Here is a 22,146-nt window from a genome sequence, read left to right as displayed (position 1 = left end):
TTGAGAGGGACTCACGTGAATTGCAGCAGGTGTAATTCTGCCAACCCAGGCATCCAACATTCATCTACGACCTGCTGTTATTGGACAGCGTTCAGTCTATGACATTAATGTCTAACATCAGTGGGCTATTGTGGCTCCTTAAGCAAACTCGTGGAGTCAAGGGTGATCAGCATATACTCTCCTGAGTTCGAAATCTGTCAATCAGACGTGAAATCCAGCACAAAGACTTGGAGAGCATTGCCAATTATTTCAAATGACGACTGTGCAAATCAGGTTCTAGTGATTATTAATTGGTTTCAGAATTTTATTTGATTTCAATTGCAATAAATTGCAAGTGGGTTCATATATCAGAACTTAGCATATGAGTGTCAATTGTTTTAAAATAAAGGGAAGAGATTCGTTATTGTTTATTCAGCCCAAGTTCAATGTTGTTATTGAAAATTCAGTATTTTCAATTGTGATTAAATTTAAACACATACTATGATAACTGAATTGCTAGCCAACTGTTTAACTAAATTTCAAACTTCTGATTAGGTAAGGTTCTTGTGGTGCTAAGGCTTGTTGTTGAACTATAACCGGCTAGGGGTTTTTACATGTTAGATCAGAGGCATAAGATTACCTTATAAGTACTTGTCAGACAATGACAGTTCGGATTGCTTTAATTCTGATATTGATCACAGCAGAGTTATAGATTAAATGCTTTGTATAAATTCCTGATCTTACTTGTCTTTTTCTCTTTCAATGAATATTATTGATGCTACTTTAGCATCTGCAGGTTGACATATATAAGTGCTGTTCGTTGGTAGTAACATGTATTGTGTGATGTGTTTCTAAATGATCATATCACTTAATAATATAAATATTGAATGGTTGTGTCTCATGTAGAGACATGACTCTACGTGCCCTTTGGGCATGTAGGGTCATGTCTCTACATGAGACTACTCTTAACCATTACTTATTATCCTTAACCACATTCAGTGGTTATGTACTTCAAAAAGTCCGATCATTATTGGCATATGATATTTCACGATACCCGATCTCAGTCGGTGATATGGCACAATGACGTAGTTCATGATAACAGTAAATAACCGAATCATATATACAGTATGATCACTGCTTTATTGCAGAGATTTGAATCAGACCGAATCAGTTTGTACAGTCAATTAAGATACACACACCAACACATACATATATACATGTATATGTATGAGAGAAATAATCAGATACAGGATATCCGAATGATGCTACAAATTCGACAGCTTCATTTTCATGTTATTTGTTTGAGCACTTACATATTATTAAAAGTAAAAAAAACATATATTTGAAAAAACCAAAAAAAGAAAAAACTTCAAGAAACAAACATTTCCCGCATTGCTATAGTGTGAGCTAGTTCGTTTTATTACATATTCCTTATTTGATGATTGGCTTATTAACTTTTCCCCTTTAATGCTTAGCATAAGTTCCTTTGTTTGTTCCAATGGGTTTGCTGACTGTATAAATTACCAATTGTTGAGCGAACGTTAGAGTTGGTGATTCAATACTTATTGCTGACTGAATGTCTGCTTATCCGAATTTCTACAATCTTTTCCTCTAAATAATTTTGTGGAATAGTTTGCTTGTTCTGATTTGTGAGAGGTCTCAATTCGCAAAGTTTAATTTGTTTCCCTTCATTCGCATTGCTTCTCATTAATCTCCCTCATATTCCATGTAGGCGAATGGATCACATCTCTTCTAAACTATCTGTATTTAAAAACATTTACAAATCACCTTTTTAGTTATCGGTTGTCTTGTACTTCTAGTCATATTTTCTTATAATAATCACAGCCTTCCTTATTAATTTCTAAACTATTGATCAATGATAATTGAATTTTCATCTAATCTGTAACTGCCAATCATTGGTGGTCATCATGTAGTTTTAATCATAGCCATTTGATGAACTAACCTTTGATCGCACCATACCTGTCTTCCTTATTATGAAGTTGGTATAAAACCTGATATTCATAATCTCTCCATATTGAATTATTGTCAACCCTAATTTGGTCATTCATAGTCTCACAATTGTTATCGGTCTGTAACATCTTTGTTTTTAGATCCCATGAAGCTTGATGAAAGCAATAGTTGCAGGACATCGAGTTGTTCCAATATCTATGCCTATATGTATGTGATGACAACCTTTATATTTGTTTGGTGATTTTGGGGAAATATGGCTTAATCTGAGATTGGTGTACTGCAATTCTAGCTAATTGTTAAACTTGTTGAAATACTCGTCTCTAACAAATAATTATTATGTTGTTTTATCTTCATTTATTTAGTCTTGTTGTTAATACTTATATCCCCATAATGATTCCTTATAGCATATTATTATTTATTCATTTATTTAGGTACTTTAATATTATAATTTATTATTATTTTTATTTATTTGCAAGCAGAGTTGGTTTAACCATGGAGGAAACTCCATAGTTAAGCGTGCTCAAGTTGGAGTAGTACTGGGATGGGTGACTTCCTGGGAAGTCCTGGTGCTTCACTTGTCTAAGCTTCACCTAGATCCAATGTGCGTTGAGTGGTCTGTTCATTCTCATGAGAGATGTGTTTTGTGAACCACTACTCATGAAATATGGGTCAATGAGTTTGACTCAAAAACCTACACAGTTGAATCCTGATAGCAATATCACAATTTGACTTGCTGTGAAAAATATGTCCTCCTTATCTATTATGATTATATTAAGGATATATCTATATGTAGCTTAGTTATATTATATCATTATTATTACTATATTAGTAATATACTGTATTATTATAGTAATAATAGTTTATATGATATTTTTATTTGTTCGATGAACTATTCAAATTTCATTGTTTATTTAATCACTAAATATTATCAACTAATTTGTTTATTTATTTTATTAAATCTTATTTTAAGTCGAGGATTTACAAGTTACAACTGTCTAAGGTCAGGATGCATCTTCTTAATGGTAGGATGTGTGAAATATGGCACATGATTCGCTTCAAACAAAACCAATGAATGAAGATTACTTGACATCGACACATAAACGGGCCCATGGTGTTGCAAAAGTCTATCAGACTCCAAGGAGTAATCAGAAAACAGACCTGCAAGGATACGCCCAGATTGAATCTTGGCTTTAATTTCCTGATACCAAGCATCGCCAGGTACAACCTCAAGAATACGTCCACACAAATCTACACCAAGAGACAAAGAAGAGATCCCATGTTTCCTACTCACGTTATTTGTTCGAAATAACAAGTATCGAGGGAGGGGGGGTGAATCAGTACTATAAAAACCTCACCTATTCAAATTTGTAACCTTAAACTTTGCAACTTAAAACTTTCAGCACTTAACGAAACATGTAATTGAAATGTAAAGTAAATAAGCAATGAACCACGTAAACAATGCATCCGCACATAACACAATGATTTTTGGTCTTGCATAAACCTTGGAAAATCTGCGGTGGGGATGAAACCCACAACTTTTCACTGCAGTAGAAAAGATTGCCCTGTTAGGAGCTACAAAATGTCACTTTTTGAGTGACTCACCTTGTTAGGAGTGAGTGATACATTGTTAGATGTATTTAAAAGTCCCATTAAGACTACCTTGTTAAAGGATTTTATCCCACTAATACAGTGTTCACCCTCTTAAGGGATTTATAGAAAAGCCATGTCAAAGACTACCTTGCCTAAATGATTTTAAACAAAACTTGTTGAAATTGTTACGAATACAACAAGAAAGTGACCTGTAATTTGCAATTCTCAAACGCTGATCATATCCAATAAACTTTGTACTTGTTCGCTTAACTCTGTAACCTTTCTGCAACTGTATTTTTCATCGCAACCAAACCAGATCAGTAATTCAACATGACATCAACTCTTTCAACAACTTGTTCTTCATCACAACTAAGTCCTTATAAAGTTCCTTTACTTCTGGGATGTAAACCTAATTAGGGTTCCAATTCCCTTCAAAACTTCTTTTACAATCCATAACTAACTCGAACAACCTGGTGGAGCCCTGATTTTGTTATGGATTGGGATCTCCATATTTTGTCCCCCTTTCAATTCTTTCATTTTAAATTTCATCATTTTTGTGTTGCTTTTAAGATCTGATCTCTTTGTGCAGCCGATCATTGATTCTTAATACCCATGTCTTATATTTCGTTTACATTGAAGGGCAAAATATTCAAAGCAAGAGGGCTGTTTTTATGCAAAGATTTCTAAGAAATGATTGAACTAATACAAAGGCATAAGTATAAATGCATCATTTTGAACAGAAGTAGGCCATAACAGGCATTTGATTATCAGATTTTGCTTTTTCATCCCATTTCATGAATCTGGTTCTTTGTGAAGGCCCTGCTGAGAAGAGGTAGTTGGATATTATTAGTCCTAAATGTAATTTCAGAAATTCCACTTAGTAGTGTGAAAGGAAATGACATAGCAAGTGAAAGATATACATATTTTATACAGACATGACACATGTATTGGATCATATATACATAATACTAACAAAAGAGGATACAGTAATGAGTAGCATTATTGCAGTATCATGTTGGTCTCTACGCTAGCGTTGCCCATTAGTGTTCAAACACAGAGTCATTTACTAGGCAAGGTTGGATGGTCATCACTGCGACTGAGTCATCTAGTAAATGGCTAGTACATAAGGACTTGTTTATTTTGCCGAGCAAGTCAGAGATTGCCGAGCAGCCCACTTGAGACCGAGCGCACATATAAGCTGAGCTTACAGAGTTGAGACCGAGTAAATTGTAAGACATTTTGCCGAGTGAACATAATAAATCATGTGTAGAAGCCGAGTGCCAGCATGAATGTTAGTAATGACCGAGTGTTAGAACATTTAGATGCCGAGCAAACTAGTTTTCTCATATGAGTTTGTAATCGCATAGACACCTATGTAAATTGTTTTGGCCGACTTATATACAACATTTAATGATTGTAGAGACAATTAAGATGGAGTTTACGCATCTCTACGAAAGGTATTGACCCCTAGGAAAGTAGATCAACTAATCTGAAAATCAGAAGGGAAACAACAAAAGGGATGAATTGTGAACCGTTGATTATGATCCAAAACTTTTAAAGATTATCTATTTGATGTGGGCTCTAACCCTAGGATAGAAAAAGAGAAGTAATTGTGAACAAGCGATCAATAATGAATGGGTGAATGCACAAGTGAAGGAGTGAACAAGGACAAAACAGAGCAAGGAAGAGTAAGTCTGAAAGGAGATTAGACGGAGCGATCTAAGCAGTGAAAGAAAGAACAAAGATATCAGATTCAGACATTGAATAGAGGAGATCCGAAATGAGCTTTCAGAGCAAATTGAGGGTCAGGTACTGAATAAGTTTTAACAGATTGAGTCAGGCAAATCTCTTAACAGAGTGATCCTAATAGATCTATTTAAAATTCTCCTAACAGAGTACTTACTTGATTGTAAGTGTAAAATCCTTTAACAGGGTGAGACTTAATAGTCTTAAACGCTTTTAATATGACAGACTCTTCACCGAGTAGATCATCTATTATGATCAATATTGTAACCTTAACAGGCTAACTTTATTGCTGCAACAGTGAAGATTTGTGGGTTTCATCCCCACCCCAGTTTTACCTTCACATTGAAGTGTTTCTGGGTAACCAAATTATTTGTAGTATGTGTTCAAACTTTTCATGGATGTTATGTTTTAATTTCATTTCAGCATTATAGTTTTGATGTTAGATCTAAGATATGAGATAAATTAGGTGTGAAATCAGTGAATTGTTTTTAGAAGTAAAAGTTTAAGATTTTGATTCAACCCCCTCTCTCAGTAACTTGTTTCCCATTAAATCCTTCCAACAATTGGTATCAAAGCCTAGATCTCTTGGAAGAAGTCTAACAACTTGAGAGGATCAAATCTTGGAGATGGAGGAATACAAGGTGGGAAAAATCATTGAGAGCCAGATGATTGAAATCCAGAGTATATTGCAACAACTTGAAGGAGCGAGAGAAGAGTTAAGAAAATCCTTGAGAAAAAAGAAAGAGATGGCAATTCAACAAAATGACACAGTATATAAGGAAATTGATACAGAAGGACTACTTGACAGTAGAAAAACTGGTGACAATGATGCAACAGTAACATAACTACTAGATAAGAACAATGTTCTGAGCAAAGAGGAAAAAGGACTCAAGAGACAACATGAAACCTAATCAGTAAGACTATGTGAAACGACAGAGCAAAAGAAGAAAGTAGAAGAAGACAAAATCATGGCTGAAGAAGATAAAAGACAGATGGCAACTAGACTTGAAGAAAGATCATTTGGAGTACAAAAGCTCACAAACAATCAGTTGGATATTATGAATCAATTGATAATTGCAACTCAGGAAACAAACACGAAGGACATGGAGATCACAAGTTTAAGGTCGTAAAATAAACAACTAAGGAATGATTTGAGGACTGAAAATGAACTTTTGGAAAGAATGAACAAACCGAGTGAAGTAGTAAAATACTTTGAAGAATTGATGAGATCACCAAGCTTAACAAGAGATACTTTTGGACTAGGATACAACAAGCACTTTTCATCTATTGAAGAAGGAGAATCATCAAAGAGTGTAGAACAAAGAAATGCAAAATCCAAGGGCAAGCATTATATGTCATCATTGCGATAAACTTGGACATACAACCAACATCTGTAGAAGCAAGAATGGTATGCAAGCTTCCAAACCTAAGTCTATTGGTAATTGCTTTAATTGCAAAAAGATAGGACACCAAGTACATGAATGTAGAACAAAGGCTAAAAGCACATCTAGATTTGAAGGACATTGCTATAATTGTCAAAAATATGGGCATAGAGCTCATTAGTGCAGATGCAAGACAAATCTAATTGGACATCTGAAAAACAAGCACATGTACCAAGAAAAGGTAACTCTCACAAGTGGGATTACAATACATGGTATAATTGTCATTATTGTGGAGAATATAGGCACATTGCAGAGAATTGCATTAAGACACATTTCAGAGGAAATTACAATAAATGGCTGAATGGAAAACTAGTTTGTTTTAGCTGTCTCAAAGTTGGACATGTTAGTAGAAATTGCAGAACTAGAGTACTAGCACCAAACAATGGAAACGACAAAGGTACGGAAAAGGTTGAGGTAAAGAAAACATGGAAAGAGATAGTGGAAGCTGAAAGTAGTAAAGTTGAGATCACCCAATCCAATGGATTAGGTGATCACATCACAACTAACTAAATGAAGAAGGTATGTAGGAATTGTATATTTAATGATATATCTTACATCAGTTTCTAACATAAAATGTGCTAAAAGTTCATATCTGCATAAGAAAAGATGCATCAAGAACAGATCTACGAAGAGAAAGGTGAAAGAGAATCATTTACAACATAAAGTATCGAGCATCAGTAATACAGTTCGTATTGATCAAGCATTGCAGTATAGATTGAGAACTTACGTTGATTGAGGTGATGTGTTGACCTAACGAATTGGTATTGGCCGAGTAAGGTAATGATAACTGAGTATTTGTAGGAAAGCATGGAGACCGAGACAACTATCATACACCTACCAAGTACGAACACATCTAGTGCAGTCCTAAATGGCAAATTGAAGGTATTTATCGAATTCGAGCATTCATTTCTACTTACCAAGCGAATTCAGAGTGCACAAACGATTAAGAGGCGATCAAGGCGAATTTAGCGATAAAGAAAGTGAATCGTAGTGCAACATTGACAATCTGATAAAATTCAGTAAGTAGACTTTCGGTGCCAAGTTAATTGTTTTATGAGGTTATTATAGAAAACGCTGTTTTCTAAAACCCTAGTTTGTAATGGCAACTGCAAGCAAAATGTTGAAAGAGAGCGATGCACAAATCGTGAGGAACAATCAGTGCCTCCCACTCAAGTTCAGGGATCGTACAAACATTGAAGTAACTGAAGATGAAATTGGCACCCTATTATCAATTCGACCAAACGTTTTGATAATTTAGGATGTGAGATCTTGTTACATGTGCAAAATTGGAGAAATTGGATATTTTGAGTTAAGAGCAGCTTATGAGAAGCTATGTCCCATTAAATCTTTCCAACATATCATTGTTAATGGCTAAGTAAAGCTCACATTATAGAGGTGAATAAAATAGTAAATTCTGCACAGCAACAACACCTTGATATGGCCACATAATGGCGTTCCAGATGTTGGTATGAAGAGCAAGTATCTAATGTTTCACCTAGCACAAAGATCACACATATTAGAAAGTGATGATGTAGATGTATATAGTGCCTGTTGCATTCCGAATGGTAAAAGTTCACCAGAGGCATATGAGGGCCTCAACTCTCAGATTCACAACCAATCAACAAAAACTCATGTATTTGTAGTAGATGTTATCCAGAATCATCCTCACGATGAAAGTGGTACAAAAGTCATTTCAACAAAAGCAACTCCTTGACAGAAGTGATGATTTATTGAGTGATGTGAACATATGGTTATCTGGCATATATCGATGAAGGAAAAGAAATGATATTGGCATGAGCCTGGAATAGGCCATCAAGCACATATATGTTTGCATCTCTGCTTCTGCCACAAGTTATCTTGAAGATCGTTCACCCGCGATGGCCTTCTGGTGATTGAAAACAATAGTGACTAAACCACATAGATGGTTAACGGTTCGGGCATTAGATTGAGATTACAAATCTAAGATATGCATATCAATCATTCTTTTGTTCCCATGAAATACAAACAAACATTAGATGCTTTTCTATATTGGTGTTTTAATTTTGTGATTGTCGGATTGCAATAGGAGGATACAATGCGTTATTTGTTGTAGAAGTCTTTGGTGTCTCATGCGATCCTCGAGTTCATTCCTTATTCATGATTATGGATATCTTTATGTCTGCACCCTTTAGAGCCGTTTGAGCATGAATAGTATATTTATAAATTTGAGCGCTCTTTGATAATTCTTTATTTTTTGGTGTAGGTCTATGGAGTCTGCGATAAGGAGACCTAGTTTGGGCAAGAACCCAATCATTTCCACTATCAACACCATGGAAATCGAACGCATGCAGAGGAGGGAGGATTTGGGCATATGTAGAATATGAAGTTCCTAGTGTGCCTGTGCATCATATCCAAGTGTTGTTTAAAATTGAGGCTGTAATGATGTTGAAATGATATGTAACTGGATTGATAAGAAAAATACAAAGCTCGAGTATGGAGGAAAGAGTGATATGATACAAATTCACTTGCGGTAGATCAAAATCCAAACTATTATTTTTTATCCAAAATTAGTCATCAGTAGTTGATCCGATAACTATTTTTTGTAGTCTGGTACATATGATTCCTGATGCAGGAGCATCTTGCATGGGAAAATTATTGGGAAAAAAAATAAAAGTTGAAAAAAAAAAAAAATTGTGGAGGAGAGAGAGTGACGAAAATTAGAGGAAAAATAATAAAAAAATAAAAAAGGGGAAAAAGGAGAAAAGAAAGAAAAAGAGGATTTCTATTTTCTAGGTGCATAGGTGGTATAATAGAAAAAATAAAAAATAAAAATAGTTGTCATTACATTTATCGAGGTATGTGGGTAGAATTCTAGAAAGTTATGAATATTGTAGAAAGTTGTGGATATTGTAGAAGGTTATGGAAGTTGTAGAAGGTTGTGGAGGAATCCTAGAAGGTTGTGGATAAGTCATGCATGGGGTGGTAAGTGCCTATTTAAGAAAGGCATATGAGCATTTCTAAATCAAGCTCAAGGAGAAGCTCAAGGAGTAGCTTGAGAAGGAGAAGCTCGAGAAGTGGAAGCTTGGGAAGGTGAAGGCTTCAAGGTGTGAAAGAGAAAGAGGAGAAAGTGAAGAGTGATTTTTCCCGAGTCTGTGGACAGAGCGCTGAATGTGAGGCAGTTTACAGCAGGATTGTGGTGGAGTTGTGAGTGTGTAGACAGAGCGCCGAATGTGAGGCAGTTTACACTTGGATCTTGGATTAGGTTTGTGAGAAGAGCTAGTGACTGCGGTTTAGAAACAAGGAGGTTGCTTGGTGGCTTGCGAGCACAAGTTGAGATCTCAGAGGTTTCTACCAGAGTGTGGATTTGGACTAGTTTGGGTTTGGATTGGATCTTGAGAGATCTTGAAAAAATGTTATTGTAATTACTATTGGATTTTCAAGTATGATAAAATTGTCTTCATATTGTTGCATTCTTGGTTATGAGTTGGTAAGGGTGGTGTGGCCCTTCATCAGTGGTATCAGAGTGGTCCTACATTAGTGGTATCAGAGCCGTATCTACATTAGTGGTATCAAAGGAGTACTTCATCAAGTGGTATCAGAGCGTACCTTAATCAAGTGGTATCAGAGCAGGAGTTCTTGAGTGTACAAGCAGATCGTCGAAGTGTGAGGCAGTTTGTACCAGGACCTTGGTTGGGTGAAGTTTATCAGAGCAGGAGTTCCTGAGTGTACAAGCAGATCGCCGAAGTGTGAGGCAGTTTGTACCAGGACCTTGGTTGGGTGAAGTTTATTAGAGCAGGAGTTCCTGAGTGTACAAGAAGATCGCCGAAGTGTGAGGCAGTTTGTACCAGGACCTTGGTTGGGTGAAGTTTATTAGAGTGGAAGTTCCTGAGCGTGTAAACAGATCGCCGAAGCTGAGGTAGTTTGCACTAGGACCTTGGGAGGACATGTAGATTGATGGATTGATACGGAGATGGATGACTGAACTTGTTGAGGCATGATCATAGAGAGCTGGTGGATTGCAAATCCGTTGTCCTAGACTTGTGATGTGGTTCCTGATTGTTCGTGCGAGGTGGCAGGTTGCGATCTGACTTGCAAACAATTTGGTTGTCACAAGGAGCGTGGAAAGGATTTGTTGCAAAGGGTTTACGAAGATCTTGGGAGATGGCTCCGAGAGGATTGGACCGTAAGATGATTGCGAAAATCCATGATATAGTGGAGAGGAATTTTTCTAAGATGTTTGCTCGGTTGGATGCTAGATTGGTTGATCAAGCTAAGAAGGTCAAGGTGGAAGAGGATGGTTTTGCTAATTAGTTTGTGGAGTCTGATGCAGAACCTGCAGAGCAACTAGAGGTTGTTGCTGAAGATATTCCTAATGTTGTTGATGTTGGGATGGAGATTGGTTTTCATGATCAGTTGGTTGAGTTTGACATGGAGACTGTAGAGCATTTGGTCATGGATGATCTAGTTGATGTTGGTGGTGACTTGAATGTTGCAGAGCACTTGGTTATGGATGATCCGGTTGTTGGAGGTGAGTTATGTATTGTAGAGCATCTTGTTGTGAGCCATGAGGTTGCTGGTGTTGAGAGTTTGGCATGTGTTGATGGAGATCTACATGTGGCTGTTGATGTGGGGTTTGTTGCTATGGGTATGAATTCACTAGTTGCTGATGTGGATGAGGGTTTGAAGAATTATGTTCAGTTTGTTCCTGGGGGTGAGCATGCTGATTGGATGATTGAGATTCTGGTGTTTGATAGAGTAATGCAGATGTGGAAGATTTGCATGGTGGTTTTGTTGTCCCTGTTGAGGTGGAAGCCTTTGGTGAAGATGAAGATGGTTGTAGACCTTTCTTTTTGGCATCAAAGTGTGGGACACACTTTTCTATCTACCGGGGGAGTCTGATGCAGGAGCATCTTGCATGGGAAAATTATTGAAGAAAAAAAAAAAAATTGTGGAGAGAGAAAGTGACGAAAATTAGAGGAAAAATAATAAAAAAATAAAAAGGGGAAAAAGGAGAAAAGAAAGAAAAAGAGGATTTCTATTTTCTAGGTGCATAGGTGACATAATAGAAAAAATAAAAAAATAAAAATAGTTGTCATTACATTTATCGAGGTATGTGGGTAGAATTCTAGAAAGTTATGAATATTGTAGAAAGTTGTGGATATTGTAGAAGGTTATGGAAGTTGTAGAAGGTTGTGGAGGAATCCTAGAAGGTTGTGGATAAGTCATGCATGGGGTGGTAAGTGCCTATTTAAGCAAGGCATATGAGCATTTCTAAATCAAGCTCAAGGAGAAGCTCAAGGAGTAGCTTGAAAAGGAGAAGCTCGAGAAGTGGAAGCTTGGGAAGGTGAAGGCTTCAAGGTGTGAAAGAGAAAGAGGAGAAAGTGAAGAGTGAGTTTTCCTGAGTCTGTGGACAGAGCGCCGAATGTGAGGCAGTTTACAGCAGGATTGTGGTGGAGTTGTGAGTGTGTAGACAGAGCGCCGAATGTGAGGCAGTTTACACTTGGATCTTGGATTAGGTTTGTGAGAAGAGCTAGTGACTGCGGTTTAGAAACAAGGAGGTTGCTTGGTGGCTTGCGAGCACAAGTTGAGATCTCAGAGGTTTCTACCAGAGTGTGGATCTGGACTAGCTTGGGTTTGGATTGGATCTTGAGAGATCTTGAAAAAATGTTATTGTAATTACTATTGGATTTTCAAGTATAATAAAATTGTCTTCATATTGTTGCATTCTTGGTTATGAGTTGGTAAGGGTGGTGTGGCCCTTCGTCAGTGGTATCAGAGTGGTCCTACATTAGTGGTATCAGAGCCGTACCTACATTATTGGTATCAGAGGAGTACTTCATCAAGTGGTATCAGAGCGTACCTTCATCAATTCCTTAATAAAATGTAAAAAGTGTAAGGAAAATCACAAAGCATATGTTAGCGATTTGTTATGTGAGGAGGTGTGTTGTTTAATTAGACTTTTCATAAAGACATAACCCTTTGGTTTGTGTCTTTTCACATTTATAAATAGGGGATGTTGAATAGAACTTGGAAATAATATACAATTCCTAATATTTTCTGCAGACTGAAAAATATATATACACTCTATTCACATATACCTTCATTGGTGAGAGTTGGATTCTTGAACCAAGCCAGTGGATATTGGATTTGTGGGCAAATTTTATATGCTACTTGGGATTGAACTGCAGCGAATTGAGCTTCAGATATGAGTGTCTTCATTGCAATTTTATTTCTGCATAACTAGTAAGCGTAATTCATTTTATCTTATTTGCATGAGACTATAGAGTTAGAAATATTATATAGCTTTGTCCTTTATGATCATTTTTTAATCTCTGCAAGTAATTTAATATCAGATAAGTGGATGAATCAACTGTAGCTTTTCAAACTCGATAATCACAGATATAGTGAAATATTAAATTGTTTCCATATTTGCGTCTATTTTGTCTCTGTAGGAGTTAAAAACAATTTAGACTATTTTGAGATTGCATAAATATAATTGATTCATCACATCTTGATGGTTAAATTATTTATAGTTTGAATATATAAGATTTCATAAAGTTGTACGTTAAAACTTAAATATTGACACTATCACCTCATTTTGAATTCTGGCACTGGTCATTAAAATGCTCAGTTCATATCCATATGCTGTCAATAATTCCTGATCTTTCCATTGAAAGTTAATATACAAGTTTGAAGTACCCACTTTCTGAAGTAGAAGTTGTGAAGTTAATGTAAAATCAGCATCTTTACAATTTTTTGTGAAAAGTAGAGTTTTCCATAGTTCTTGCCATTTGGGAAACTTTCTTTCAAATTCATATCGATCTGCTATAATTATCTTGGACTTATGTGATCTGTTTAGGATCAGGTGCACCCGTCTTGGCCTTGCAGAGCCAGAAGTACAGGGAACTCGGATTACATCACTCAGTTTTGTCAAGTTGGCCTTTAACCGGTTGGATATCCCAGCATCGAGTTGGCAAGGCTCATGGGATTCCAATCTATGGTTTTGGGAACCAACACAACCTCAAATCGCTGACCGCATTGGCTGGATTTGGATCATTTTGTCATTGCCTAGGTAGAATAGTTCTTCATTTTCACTCGCTAAACAATCCTTATATTCATCAAAAGAATTTGCTCACTATCACCATTAACCATTTCATTTGGCTCTTTAATCTATGTAGAACATTTTACTTTTTGTCCAGATTCAATGAATCTAACTCCATTATGATTGCTTCTCTAATTAATCAAAACTTGTTAACTTTACTTGTCTTCCTTGACCGGTTGGTAGGTCACCTGTCTTTCTTCTTGTTTACTAGTACCTGTCAATCTCTTGTTTACCGCTCATATTCCTATTTGCTGATATCTTCCAGTTCATCGATAACAAAACAGCTAGGCTTTACCACTCGAACCTGTACATGTAGTTCACTCGTTCTCCTTTACGGCAAAAAGCTTCACCTATTGGTCTGTTCACCAATAGCGCTGTTCACCAATTGCCTTAACAACTTCCCATTCACCGATTGGTATATCAGTTTACCAGTTCATTTAAACTTCTCACCTGTGCAATGGTTTGCTAGCAATCAATTTACCTATTGGTTAAACCTTCTCACCTATGTAATGGTTTGCTAGCAATGACAAACATACTCCATAAACTTCATCATCAATGTCAATATGCTGTTTCTACAATCAACATCATCAACAACGTTCTCTATCTCCTGCTGTAATGAATATCAAAATTGTACTCACAAAGGAACTCCATCCAATGACGCTGTTGTGCGTTCAATTTCAGATGAGAAAAGATAAATTATAAACTACAATGATTGCTATGCAACTCAAACTTGAAACCCAAAAGAAAATGTTACTAGTGCACTAGCACATGCACAACCATCACTAACTCCCAAGTCGTGGGTGGGGTAGTTTAGCTCATGATACTTCAACTTTCGGGACTCATATTCTATCACTCGTTCCTTCTACATAAGAACTACCCCACATCCTTCAATGATCCATCAGTACACACCATGAACTCACCTGTTGGGTCTGGTATTGCCAAGATATGTGCATTGGTCAAACGTTTTTTAAGAGCCTGAAAAGATGACTCACACTGTGCAGGCTAAACAAACTCCTTCCCTTTTGTAATGAGCCCTGCTGGCTCACTCCAAAGCTATGCTGTAGAAGTCGCTATTTTGTTTTGAAATTTTATGTTGTTTTTGTGTTTTTGAGAATATGCATTTTTTTTGTTTTTCAGAATATAGAGATAAGAAACTTGCAATGCAAAACAGAATTGACAGCAATTAACTCCAATTTTATTTCTATCCTCTTATTGCAAATAATTACAACGACTATTGTACTATTCAATTAACTGACTGTATAATGAAATGAAAGGGTTTTAATGACGTCCACGAGACCACCAGTCTAAGGGACCACAAGGCTAGTTAAGCAGCTTGCTGTAATTTCTCCAGGTTGTTCCTTTTGTTGTGAATCTGTATTAGGAAGCTGACTTTATTGTGCAATCTTGCCTCCTCAAAAAGTTCTTTCATTCTACTCACGTGTAGGCTATCCTTGTACTGTCTGTGAATATCTTTGTATGTAGCACAATCTTTGACAAAGTGCCATTCCATTTTCACCACTCCCTTGTTGCAAAAAGTACAGATTCTGTTAGAATTTGAAAAGATTAATAACCCAGAAAACTAGTGCAAAGAGTAAATATCTAAACTATGAATGCAAATGATACAAAATCAAAATAGCATCATAGAGTTAGTCTCCAAGAGAGTAATGCAAATGCTGGAAGCAAAATAGCATTAAGAGGACGCAAAAACAAGAGATCCAAATACAAGCCAGGTAGCATGCTTATATAGGCTAGGAAGAGGGAGGAGGTGGCAACACCAACCAATAAGGAGCAACCATCTATCAGACTAAAGATAGCAAAGTATCTGCCCAAGATAGCTAATTGATGCTCACATGTAGGAAGGTGACACCTCACAACCATTCACCTAATAAGACATGCTTTATTAACCTAAGCGAGATTATTAAAAGTGTAGGAAAAACCTAGCAAAATAAGAAAAATAAAAAACTACACTAACAGATTCTTTCTTCCCACCATTCTTTAGGAACCTTCCACCTACCAGTTTCACATAAGATGATTGACGCTGAAGCCTTATGTTAGATGAAGAATGTGAATTCACACACCTAGAAATGAAATGCTGCCTCCTGATGATCAACTGCAGCCCTGTGGAATGTGATGCTGACCATGTAATTTGATTGTCGCAAGAAACTCCAGACGTTGCTGTAGCAGATCGCAGCCCAATGAATATTTCTAAACGGCAGCAATACTGATGATTCTATGCAGAAATCCAAATGCCCAAGATGGCCACGCAACCTATTGCAGCAGTAATTATTATTGGTTCCTCAACAACACCTTCAATTCTCATCTTGGAAGTGCAGACCATAAATCAGTAAGAGACACGATTCATTAGCAATGAAAGCCAATTCAAAGTGCAGACCAGATTGGAAGAAATCTTCAATTTCCCCAAACCCCACGCCGAAACCCTTCAACTCTCGAATTTTATGAAACCATAGACAATAATAAGAGGGTTTAACCTCTTGCAAGGATGCATTTATAATATTATAAAGCCAAAACTTCTTCACACGAAACTCCATGAGTTTTATTGCTCACACCATTCACTTAATAGGCTTCACAATTATACTTTTCACTTAAATTCTTTAGATGCATATTCCAACTTTAATAAATAATAACTCCTTCACAACCCAATGGCTAGAGTCTTCCTGTGCACACTTCTCACCAATGGAAACGCATTTTCCTGACTTACTATAAATAGTAAGTCACACAAACAGAGACCCTCAAAACCAAATGTTGGTTAATGAGGATTGCAATGACTGACTGACATACCCATGCTCCTGGAACCTGCTAAATTGGGGACATTACAATTGACCAATCCATAATAGCTTGGATCTTCGGAGGATCCACATAAATACCCTCTTCAAAAATGATATGACCCAAATACTTCACCTTAGTTTAAAAGTACTTAATTTTGGCCAGGTTGCCAACCAATTGATGGCCACGAAGTTATTGCAAAATCTGACGCGAATTGCCCATTTACTCCTCTGTAGTCCTCGAATATACTAAAATGTCATCTAGAAACATGAGTGAAAAACAGTAAAGATAGGTGCAGAATACACTGTTCATCAAACACATTAACACTGATGGTGCATTGGTCAACCCAAAGGGTAGAATCGTTAACTCATAATGCCCATATGGAGTGCAAAATGTTGTACGATGAATGTCAACCTCATGGCTACGGGGCTGATGGTATCCCGACGTAAGATCTATCTTTGAGAACACTCTTGCTCCCTTCATCTAATCAAACAAATCATCAATCTTTTGTAAGGGATATGGATTCTTCACTGCTATCTTATTTAACTATGGGTAATTAATGCACAAATGCAAGGTTCCATCCCTCTTCATGAATATGATTGGTGCACACCAGTGGGATACACTAGGACTGATATGGCCCTTGGCCAACAACTCTTCAACTGCAAATGAAGTTCACTCAACTCCTGAGTGGTCATATGGTAGGTGCTCGAGAAATAGGGTTAGCTTTGGGAATGAGATCAATACAAAAATCTATGTCGCATTGAAGCAACATACTTGGAATCTCACTTTGAAACACATCTACAAACTAAAAATAATTGTGCTATGCATAATTTCTTGATTAGTACTAACACAAATTAGGATTTCCCATTCCTTAATAAAACAATTGTGCTATGCATATTTTAAATGATAATAGTAGAGTTTTGCAAGCTGTCAGTGTGATAATGATAATGGTGGAACAATGGATGTTGCGAGTGGAAGGATGCAAGAGTGAAGTTTTGGAATGGAAGTTGCTCAAGAATGAGAGTAAACTAGAATGCTGTTAGAAAATTGTTCAAAAGATAGGAAATGGAGGCAAAATGAGATGTTTTAGTAACAACCAGCGACCCTTGACATTAGTGTAGGTTGGCAGTGGCATTATGCTACAAGAATTTAGCAAGTGTAATGCCCCAACTGCTGATACAGTCCTGGATATCAATGTGATGCTAACATCGTGTGGACATCTTTGCAACATGCATAGGTTCAAGCATAATCCAGACTTAATGGTTGGGGAATCATGCATGCAAGCCGGTGCAAGGTATTTCAAATTGGAATTAAGGCTTAGAGTGCATTAACTGTCTTAATTGAAATCAAAGGGAAAGCTCATGTAATGTGAAATTGCATAGGATGCATGTTACGACTTTACACTTCTACAAAGTCCATTAGTCTTCATCACATCTTGATAGAGTTTGGCTTAGCCTATTTGCTGCCATTCATCATATACTATGAAAATTAAAGTGTACTGCAATCTCAAGAAATCTTGTTCACCATCAATGAATGAAACATATTGAGATCCATATGCATTACATTAGAGTTCTTATATAGGACTAGATCATCAATCTTCAATAATGGCCTCAATTGGATCAAATTATAGATATTTTTATCAAACCCTTTCCAAAGAGCACATATGTTCATTTGAGCTCTTCTAGGGGTGTGGGGGATTATCATTTCTTGGAAGACTATATAGTGTTAGGATTTAGGTGCCATCATCCTTGTAAATCCTTGAATTATTTGTAACCCTAATGTTATTTGTAATTTACCATAAGGGATGGAACCATTTAAGCAATGGTGTTAAAAGAGATCATATAAAGACAATGTTATAGTTACCATTTGGAATTTAAGAAGAGGACAAAGTAGCTAGGTGTCTTGTTTTCGATCTTCTATTTTGAGGTGTTAGGACACATTTAAGGTGTTGGAAGTGCATGTATGATAGTTATGACATATACCATGGGTAACTATTAATGCATTTATGACTGGATTTTACCATCTTGGTCCATAGGTGTCCATATTGGTGAGATGTCTTATGATAGTTGTAAGAACATCAATAAGTGGATATTTTGGGCTGCATGCATGATCCCAAGAAGGTAGTTGTGAGATTTTTCTAAGTACCTTGTGCCTTGTTGTTTTGTGATATGATAGTGGTACTCACTCCCACAAGCTTGTATAAATTGGGGCCTTGAGCTTGTGCAAAATATCAAATTTTGTTCAGTTTTTCAATTAACAAGGTGCTGCCAGATTCTGCAAATTTCTTCAGAGAAATGTGTTACTGTGTAATCTCTCTTGATTAGTAACATACTTGCTCTCTTTCTGTCGTGGATTTTTTTTCCTGAAATGGGTTCTCCTCGTATAATTGGTGTTGACTGTGTTATGGTTCTCTTTCATTCTTTGATTTTGCAATCACATTCTCTAAGAATCAATCTTTGAGATTCAGATTTGCAAATACTTTCTTTATGTTCATTTTGCAAGCTTTCTTAACCTTCTTAATCATCTAGTCTTTCCACTTCCTTTCTTGGAATAGAGCCTTTGCTAGGATTTATTCTTATCTTTTTCTTCTGGGGGTAGGTGGCAGTGGGTTCACTGTCTTTTTATTTTTGTTCCTTGAGATTCTATTAGATCGTATGTGAGTTTGCCTTGTCTGGACTTATTTTCATTTCCAAAGTTGTGCTTGGTGGTTGGGGGGATTGTATTGATGTAGTTATTTATAAATCGCATCTTATCTTAAGTTTACTTGGGTGATTAGGCAAAGTTTTTATTTGCTTATGTAAAATAGGAAATAGTTGAGCACGTGTCATCTTCCTGGTCGATGGGAGCGCATGCTTCCTCTATCTTGATTGACACTCCCCAACTGACAATTTTCAGGTGCCACCTTTCACCCATAAATTTTAGTGTATCTAATACCACAACTTCTGCATGTAGAGTCATTCCTCCAGATCACCAAGGCTTTATGGGACACTTATCATCTTCTTACATGCATCCCAAAGCCTATATATCTAGTCATTTCCTTCATTTTATCACCTTGAAATACAAATAGTAGGATTCCATCATTTTGTCTTCTGAATGTTATTATGTTGTAATAATTTGTTTTGATTTTAGGGACATCAAATTTTTTCAATCACTCTTCATTTTTGAATCTCATATCTTGACTAAATTTTGTTTAATTTTTGAATTCTCTGCTGCTAGCAATACTATTTCTGTTTCTGCTTCTAACCTGTTAAATTTAAGTGTGTTCTAAATGCTGTGCTTTAATATGGTTTACATCAATTTGGTTTTGTACCTTTTCTAGTGTGATTTGAGATATTCTCTTTTACGTACACTTTTCTTGTTTTCCTTAATTAACAGGATATCAGCCAGAGATACAGGCAAGACATTGGTAGATGCTTCTTTGGGAGAGATAATGGCAACATGCGAGAAGATAACCTGGCTACTAGATGAGGGTGAACGCTGGCTGAAACCAGAGTACAGGTATGATTTTTGCTTTTCATTTTAGTATAATGCTATGTAGCTATGTTTTGTTAAGCATTAGAAAACTGATTTAAGCAATAATTTAATCATCAATGATCTATTGGAAAAACTTATTATAGTGTCTTTATTGAATGCATCCTGTTCTATATTTATGCAACTAAGAAGGTTTGACATGAATGGACCGACTATCACTATTTGAGGCTTATGCAGGTCTCTCATGGTTGCACTGTGGCCTAAGATTTTATTTAATTTTTTGTATTTTTTTCTCATATTAAGCATCAAATATTGATGATCTGGATGGGCTTACATAATGCATCAAAATATTTGGTTGTAAGCGAGAGTGTGTCTAAGAAGAATTTGGAAGGTAACTGATTCCCTTGGACAGAATAACATATTTTGTCCTGTTCACATTGGCAAGAAGATGAATATCTAAACAAATTTGCTTAAAGGATTGCTCAAGCCTATATAGAAGAAAGTGAATGAAGGTGTGTTTGATATCCAAGGAAGGGGATCCACGGTCATCATTCAAGTACACTCAAGATCAAAGACTTATCTAGATCTAGCTCTAGAAAGAAAAAAAGAAAAAATATAAATGTCTATGGATGACAAAGTAGGTGAATGGGATTTGAAGGGCACAATGGGATTCAAAATGCAAGTCATACACAAAACATTGATAGTTGAATTTAAGAACTAAATTATCTCTGTAAGCTGTCCATGCTGGTTTTGGCGATTTCAGCTGAGAAATTTAAGACATTAGTGGCTAGCATAATAAGACTCCAGAAAAGTATCCTGAATCGATGTAAAGTGCTACGCAACTTTTCATGTGAAACCTAAGACTTATTATTTTGTGTGGTAGAAAGGACTGACCTGCCATCGGTCATGTATTTTTAAAATGCCCGCTGAACACAATCATTGATAAAAGATTTGATTTGAACATTTGTCCTGAGATATGTGGCAACTTTGGTTAATCACACCCTATGACGTTGCCAAGCATCCTACTGAGAAATCATGTTATATGTTGTGCAGACCAATCTATGATGTCTTGGTAGAATGGTAGTGCATATGAATAGCCAGGGTGATTCACAACTAGAAAATAAATCAGCTGAACATTTGATGAAGATGAAAATGATACTATGCTAAATCTGAAAATGCAAGATTAAGAAGCTACTCTTAATGTGGCAAGCTACCTTGTGTACAAAGAATGTTTGCATTTGAGGAGTGTTAAAATCACAAGTACAGATTGGACAGTGGATTTCTTTGCTAGAGAATAAAGAACCGCATTATTTTTTCCCCAGCTCATATGATGCCCTTGTGTAAAAACTGATAATACTACTAACATTGTAAACATCTACAGTCTAACTCTCTACTTTGGATGTTATGTTGGATAGGAATGCTTAACTCTTAATGCCAAGTAGAGAAAATTAGTGAAGGTTATTCTCATCATGTCTTGATGTTTCAGTTTGGCCATTTAGCAGTGGACTATATAGGATATGATGGGGATCCCGTTTTGAAAGCTGCATTCAGAATCATCATGAAGTTCACTTATGCATTTGACTAGGCATTTAAAGATTTGAACTTTTTCTGTTTGCACATGCATCAAATCTTTCACGCACATTGGATACAATATGTGTGACGAAAAACGTAACAGATGAACCTCAATTATGTACCCACATGTTGGTCACTGCTGGAAACATTAAGGGACATAAGAAGAATACACTTTGTTGGATTTGATTTATAAGTCAACCTTTGTTTTATTTGACATATACTATTTTGTTGCTTTATCAATTTGAACTTCACAAAGAATTTAATACCTAATTAGCATTTTGAAGATTTCTTAGCACCAATTTAACGAACAATGCAATCAGTTCCAGGCCAAGTTACCAGATTCCTCTAAATGGGTCCAGAATCTGATTGTGGTACTGTTCCAGTTCTGATTCTTCACAGATTCTGCTCGGATTCTGGTAGGATCCCTCATGAGCGGCTGGATTCTCTAGAGCAGAACCTACAGGAAATCCAGCTGCCTGTGAGGGACCATGCCAAAATCCGGTGGAATCC

General features: G+C 36.5%; 1 protein-coding gene across 1 annotated transcript in view; it reads left to right on the top strand.

Moving 5' to 3' along the window:
• Nucleotides 1–22,146, top strand: part of ALDH22A1 (aldehyde dehydrogenase 22A1) — a 194,195-nt gene that overhangs the window by 63,735 nt on the left and 108,314 nt on the right. The window contains exon 5 of the mRNA XM_089825110.1: nucleotides 19,969–20,091. Within this exon, the coding sequence (XP_089681236.1) occupies nucleotides 19,969–20,091 (123 nt within the window). The remainder of the gene's footprint in view (nucleotides 1–19,968; nucleotides 20,092–22,146) is intronic.

The sequence above is a fragment of the Cupressus sempervirens genome, chromosome 4 (genome assembly GCF_028749045.1).
Source record: "Cupressus sempervirens isolate cs-2001-9-10 chromosome 4, ASM2874904v1, whole genome shotgun sequence".
NCBI lineage: Eukaryota > Viridiplantae > Streptophyta > Pinopsida > Cupressales > Cupressaceae > Cupressus > Cupressus sempervirens.
This window is presented reverse-complemented; position numbering and strand designations above follow the sequence as displayed.